The sequence below is a fragment of the Echinops telfairi genome, unplaced genomic scaffold, assembly GCF_000313985.2.
Source record: "Echinops telfairi isolate 266 unplaced genomic scaffold, ASM31398v2 ScPeMD7_31;HRSCAF=116, whole genome shotgun sequence".
Classification (NCBI taxonomy): domain Eukaryota; kingdom Metazoa; phylum Chordata; class Mammalia; order Afrosoricida; family Tenrecidae; genus Echinops; species Echinops telfairi.
In genome coordinates, this window is record NW_022103928.1 from 25,879,698 (window position 1) to 25,886,634 (window position 6,937).

The window sequence follows — 6,937 nt, forward strand, 5'->3', positions numbered from 1 at the left end:
ATGGAAAACTAATAGATGAATCCATTTAAACAAGAGGGGATTTTTTTTTTTTTTGTACTATAAACATGCGGGAGCTTAAAAAAGTTTGTGGGGAAAAAATGTAATTACACGATAATAGAATTTTTCCAGGGACTTTCTGAAACCCCCTCATGCAAGGCTGAAGAGGAGTTACAATGAGCTAAACATGCAATGCCTCGATGCATAAAGAACGCGTGTGGGGCAGAGAAAGCAGATCTAGCCAGAAAGGCTCCCTGGTAAGAGTGTTCAGTAGATGAGGAAGTGCTAAACCTGGATCTAATTTCTTCACGGCAAAACCTGGTTCTCAGCAAGCCCCTCCCGCTCGAGCAAGGCTAAGCTCTGAAGCGTCTCACACGTTTGACCATGTCTTGGGGCACGTTTCTAAGATCCTCACAGCAGCAAATTCAAGCCGCCCCCACCCACCCACACACCCACCCACCACAGGGAAGACATAGACAAAGGCAATAGGGCAGGGATGGAGGAGGAAGGAAGGCAGGTCTGCCCTGTGTGTGCCAGAGATAAAGAGCAGAGGGAACTGACCCTTGGAGGAGGGTGGAGAAACAGGAGTGGGAGGCTGGAAGGAAGGAGAGCTATAATCACACCATTCCCTCACAACCTGTAATTAGAAGAAATGCAAGCGGGCCAGTTCTCTTCTCTCGAATGGGAGGGATCTCTTGGAATCACCTGGGCATGTTTTATGAGACCAAACTCCACCCCCTCCCCTCCTCTCCTCCCTCCATGAACGGAAGGGAATGCTCCCATGGATTGAAGCCGCAGGGCACTCCTCCTCAGCCTGGGGCCCTGAGGCTGGCACAAAATGGCTCTGCCCTGCCCCTTTCACCTTCCAGCACCCAACACTCTCCTATGAAGTGGCCTGAGGTCTCTGAGCTCATTGGACAAAGAACAGCGAGGCGACAGACTCCCTTCCACTGGTCGAACGACCCTTTCACAGGGGTCGCCCAATTCATAACAGTAGCAAAATGGCAGTTATGAAGTAGCACCGAAAATAATGTCATGGTTGGGGGGGCCACCACCACATGAGGACCTGTATGAAAGAGTCTCGGCATTAGGCAGGTTAAGAACCACTGATCTAAAACATGGGCAGTGTAAGACTGGAAGAACTTGAAGTTGGAGCGCATCGCAACACGCAATCGCTTCTTACTTTCAATACAAATCACACTATTGAATTAAAAGGGGGAGAATCCTCCTACAAAATTATACACCAATACTCCCAACCCATAATTACTGTGTCACCAACAGTTTAAAGCCACAGCCAGCCAACCTTGAGGACATTTACTGCTGTTGTCCAGGGGAAACCAGGGGACAGAGAACGGCCTCATATCGTTTCCTAGGCTGTAATCTCGATGGTAGTACATGTCCAGGTCTCCCTCCCATGGAGCCACTGGGGAGGGTGGAATTAAACCTCCAACCTTTCTGTCCACAGTGAAGTACTTAAACCATTGAGCCTAGGGCTCTCCACATTAGGTTGAAAAATTTCAGCACCAAGTAATGGTGAGCGGGCCGCCATCTTGAGAAAAGGCAAAGGTCTAATCTCCCTGTTGCTTCTGTTAACTGGTGTCGGAGCCACGTCTTCTACACAATCAGGGGGAAAAGCAGCACACCTAAGTGGCAGCACTTCTGCTCGCCTGGCGCAGACTGGTCCTTTGTCCTGAATATCACAGCAGCCAGCCCGCAGCTTCAGGGGAAGGAGACTGAGCACGCTTGTCTTCCCTATGCATGGGGCTGGAAAGGCACCAAGGTTCCATGCCTGACGTCCAGGAGCTCAGACAGACTCAGGGAGACGAGACAAAAAATGGTTGGCATAGGTGGTATGGGATAGCAGAATCACAGAACAGTCAACGGCACTGGGCTCTAACCTCAAGTCAATTCTGCATAACTTTCTTGAATTCACTTATAATTTTTCTCTTTGGGTCCTCAGTTTCCTTGGAAAAATGAGACAAACATATCCGATGATGCCTAAGGTCCCCTATAAGAGTCCCTGGATGGTGTTAACTGCTAGCAGCAAATGGTTCCCAGTTTGAGCCCATTCAGGGGCAAGGTCCACGGTTCAAAACCACCAGCTGCTCAGGCCTCCCCTCCCATAAAGAGCCGCAGTCTCAGAAACTCACAAGGACCATTCTACCTTGTCCTGTAGGGTTGCTTTGAGTCAGAATTGACTCGATGGCAGTGAGTGGTGGCATCAGAATATAAAAACTCACTAATCTCGCTGTGAAAAATCATCATTGAAAACCTCTATGGAGCACAGCTCTACATGGACCCACATGGGGTCACCATGTGCCAGAATCAACAGCAATTGCTTTTGAGACCCTATGGAAAGAAAATAAAAACCCCAACACATACTGCCACCAAGTCAATTCTGACTCAGAGTGACCCTGTAAAGGTGAGTTTCCTAAACTGTAACTCTTTATGGGAGTAGAAAGCTTTGTCTTTCTCCTGCGGAGCGGGTTGGTGGCTCAAACTGCTAGCCTGGTGGCCAGCCACTCAAAGCATGACCACTATGCCACCAGGGCTCCTGAGACCCAGATAGCTTTTCAGTAATTGGATAACTAGGGAACTTTTTAAAAGGCAAACTCATTGCCATCAAATGGATTCCAACTCATATCAGCCTACAGCACTGCCTCATTGGGTTTGCAATGCCCTCGTTTTTTATGGAAGCGGATTGCCACACTTTGTTTTTCTTCCTCTGGAGCAGTTGGTGGGTTCCAATCACCGCTTGGTTTACAGCCAGGCGCTTTAACCTCTATGCCACCAGGGCTCCTTACAGCGGAGCCAAGATAGGATATAATTAAATGTTAAATTACCAGTTGCATGTACCACCGCCACAAGAGAGATTTCACTGATGTTTTTCTGAGTCAGACATTCATCCCAAACTACTTCCTAAGAGCCTCATCAGGTACTAGGGGGGTACAGAAGAGTAGAAGACAGAATTCCCGGCCTTCCTGAAGTTTACATCCTATTGGTGGATTACTCTTTAAGAGTTAACAGGGGGAAAACGGGGGCTGGATTGGTTTAGACTCTATTAATAGGGACAGGGGCAAAAATAGGCTTTAAGTGGTTATAGCTTGAGCACTGGGGACTGTCATCATAAACAAGGAGGCTTGGGAACAGATGCACTAACACAAGCAATCTGCTAATTTGCTAATCATTAGTGAAGTCAATTAGTTAGCTTCCAGAAGTTAGCCAGACTTTTCCTCCAGCCTTTGCCAATCCTCTACTATCCCCTCTCCCTGCCAGCAGCCCAATCCCCAAACCCAGTATCGGTGGCTATTTTTTTCCCTTTTATCTCCCCCCACCCGCAATTATGCTTATAAACAATTAGAGAGACAGGCAGGCACCAAGGGACAATTACTAAGTGGAGAGAATTCACACCTAAATCATGTAGAACCAAAAAAAAAAAAAAAAATCAAACCCACTGCAGCAGAGCCAACCCTGACCCTTTACAGCCCTCTAGATACAGATTCCAGAGCTGTGAATCTTTATGGGAACAGCCAGCCTCACCTTTCTCCCGTGCAGTAGCTGGTGAGCTTGAATCACAGACCCCGAGGTTGGCAGCCCAATGCTATCTGGCCAGAGTCTACTCTAAAGGAGAATTGGCTGCAGGAGGATTGGCTAAACGCCTCTTTGTATGTAAACTGCTAGAGAAGTTGAGGAAAACGAGAGCAGATAGGGTTTATTTGGCTGAGTAGCGTTCTGTCTCATACAACTAAGGAATGTGGTATAACTTACATAGATATTTTGCTAAGAATATCATAGAACCTAGATTCTCAGGAAGATTGGGGGGAATTGGGGAGCTAGTAACAGTGAGTGCAAGAAAGAAGAAAATGCTCTAAAACCGATTGTGGTCATAATTGTAAAACTCTTCTTAATCTGAATGAACTGTTAAATTGTATGATATGTGAATTGTATGTCAGTAAAATTGTTTTTTTTTTAAATATTTAATTCCTAAAACTAGTAATTCAGAAAATCTGGCCCTTTGTCTTGGGAAATGTAGAACTCGCGTCGCTAATAATGCAATAAAATATTGCCTACCAAGCGTACTTTTCATTTTCCAAATAACTTCCCTGGAATGTCGGTGAGCTGTTATGTTTTAATACAAAGTAATCTGAAGTGTTGGATCTAAAGGAGTCATCACTGTTACAACTCTTCCTAAAATTTTAAAAAAATAAAAAGTCAGATGTATGTCTTCTCCAACCACCCTTTGAGTCCAGAGCAGATGTGTGCAGTGTTTACACTGAGAAAACCACGAGGGCCATAAACAACCACCATAATTTTGCTGTGCTTTTCTTCATTTCCTGTGTATTTATTTTGGTGTTAAAATAATGTTAACTTTCATAATAAGGAAAATGGCAGCAGATGTTTAAACCAAACATACTCCATAGCAGATTAACCCAAATACCTATTCAACTTTCAAAAATCAAAGTTTTTTCTTCCAAGTAACCAGGAGGCTTGGGAGAACACTATCCGTGTATGACATAGCACATGACAGGTAAATTGGGTAGAAAAGCTTCCCATTAGGTCTTTCTCACCATCACCAGTTGGAGAACATTAGAAAGTTAATCTGGTATCAATTTCCTAATAATCCCCGTATTCCTCTCTTAAGGTTGATCATGTGTTTTATTTTTCAAATATCATGTTACCAACACCTTCACATGTTTTTCCCTTTCTTGTTCACTGAGAAAGTATTTACGTTTTTAAAAGTCTGTGTTAATTCAGCAGGAACCACAAGGATCCTCTTGCTGCTTCTTCCACTCTTGGAGTCTACCTTTGCTCTCGGAAGCAGATCATGCAGAAAGCATCAGATTTAAAACAAATCGCCACTTAGAAGCGCCGTAACTGGAACAAGTAGGATTTTTTTTTTCCTAAACACCATTCTGAAAAGAACCTCAAATATCCTTATCCATTGAGTTGAATAAAAACAGCATGAATGGCATTGTTTTGTTTTGTTTTTCCCTGAGAAGACGGCGGCAAGTTTTCAACTCATCGGGAAGCAGGCCTGAATTGTTTTGTTTTTTTTTAACACAGAAAACACAAGTGAATCCGCTCACCCTTCCAAGTCTCTTCCTGGCTTTCCTTTTCTTTCTCAAGAGAAATAAATGCTCTGTTTACTGCAGGAGAGAACATGGCAACGGCTCCTGCTGAATCGGAAAGGAGACGTGGGCACGATTTGTCCCTAATTACAACAACAACAACAGAAAAGCACGCTGGGCCAAGCTTCAGTTCTCCCCGGGAGCCTTCTGTCCAGTCAAAGCCAGGCCATTACCACTTTCCCAAATGGCACGTAGATAGGGTTCCAGATCAAGAAATCTCCCCCACCCACCACCCACCCCTTATTCCTACTCGCCAGGCAGGCTTGGAATACTGCAAGGCAGTGAGAGCACACCTCAGGGGTAGCGGGCGATAATAAGGACCATCTAGGGCGTTTTTTGCCCCCTGTTGTCTCCCCACCCTTCCCTTTTTAATTTAGCTTTCTGGCCTGGGTGTTGTGTAATGATTCCCACAGGGGCTCCAGCGTGGAGGGAGCATCCTTCAGTGTCAGAACTCTCACAGAGCAGCACAGGAAATGGCAAGTCAAACAAAGGGCCAGTCTGTACTCGGCCGCCCCAAACGGAATACAAAAATCCTGCATTGCTGGGGACCATCGCTGTCTACCACGGAAACGCACTGTAACGTTTTGTTCGGGGAGGGGGGGGCCCCCCCGCAGGCAACCCCAACCCTGTACACGGTGGTGGGGTGCTTAAAGGAAGTCCCCAAGCCCTCTCCCCACACCCGTCTAACTTTCACTTGGGGCAATGCCAACGGAAATTTAAAAGAGAAATAAGTGTTTCAGAACTTAAAACAAAAAAATTAAGAGCTCATAAATTGCAAACAAAGCAAACTTCTCTACCAGATTGTATTTCACCGCTCTGGCCCTGCCGGCCTCAGTCTGTAACACAGACAGACTTTGTAGTGCCAAACTAGAAATGATAGTCTTGCGTTCCACACACCCTAAAGTCCTAAGGAAATGCACAAAATGCCCAGAATGCGATCGGACTGCTAAACGGGAGGGAGTGGCCTTCACAGAAGTTAGGGGCGCAGCAGTTTCTCGAAGGGAACACCTACCTTCGTAGCACAGAAGGCCGAGATTGTTGTTCATCTTGTCCAAGTACTGGTAGTTCAACAGGTCCATCTTCATCAACAGCATTTATTGGGCTAGCAAAGAAAACCAGCTCTTTGCTTTCGCCCCCCCGCCCCCCAACAGTAAGTTTCAAGAAAAAAGAAAAAACAAAACGATCAATGGTTGCCGAGTAGCTCCTGGCAATCAGTCCTCTTCACTTCACAAAGACCTCTGACGATCACAACGAAGTAAGGAAAAGTAAAAAGGTACACACACACACACACACACACACACAACCTAACTCACACAAAACCCTTCCAGGGTTTCTCGGTAGGCGGTACACGGATGGTAGTCTCGGTGGAACATGAAAAAGGAGTTTCAGAAGTCTTTGCAAGTGTTGCTCAGGAATAAAACGAGGGCACGGAGGCAGACACGACGCACATTTCTAGGACAAAGACAGGCTGGCGGCGCTCACAGCCCGCTGCAAGCCCGCTGCGCTGACATGCTGGCTATGCGCGGAATGACTCCGATGCAACCAGCGGCCTCGGCCAGCCGGAGGGCCGCGCACGCGCACTGGGCCCGGGCCGCCCGGTCCCCAGCCTTTCTGCTCGGGATCAGCCCCTAAAGGCATTGGGTGTTTGAAAGAAAGAGGGGGCGGAGGAGGAAGAGGGCGGGGGCCTGAGCAGATGGGGCCCTTGCTGCTAGGCCACTGCACTGCTGGGGGAGGTAAAGAGAAAACTAATCAAGCTTCCTTTTCGGGAGCTGGGTATAAAGGTTAAAAACCAAAACGTCAGGGACGCAAAC

General features: G+C 46.6%; 1 protein-coding gene across 2 annotated transcripts in view; it reads right to left on the minus strand.

Annotated features, from left to right (window-relative positions):
- Window positions 1–6,937, minus strand: part of VGLL4 (vestigial like family member 4) — a 143,025-nt gene that overhangs the window by 80,389 nt on the left and 55,699 nt on the right. The window contains exon 1 of one of the 2 annotated variants that reach the window (XM_004702389.2): window positions 6,139–6,631. The exons of the other annotated variant lie outside the window; for it this stretch is intronic. Coding sequence (XP_004702446.1) covers window positions 6,139–6,220 — 82 coding nt within the window. The 5' untranslated portion in view covers window positions 6,221–6,631. Of the gene's footprint in view, window positions 1–6,138; window positions 6,632–6,937 lie in introns of those variants that run through there. 2 annotated transcript variants of the gene reach the window in all.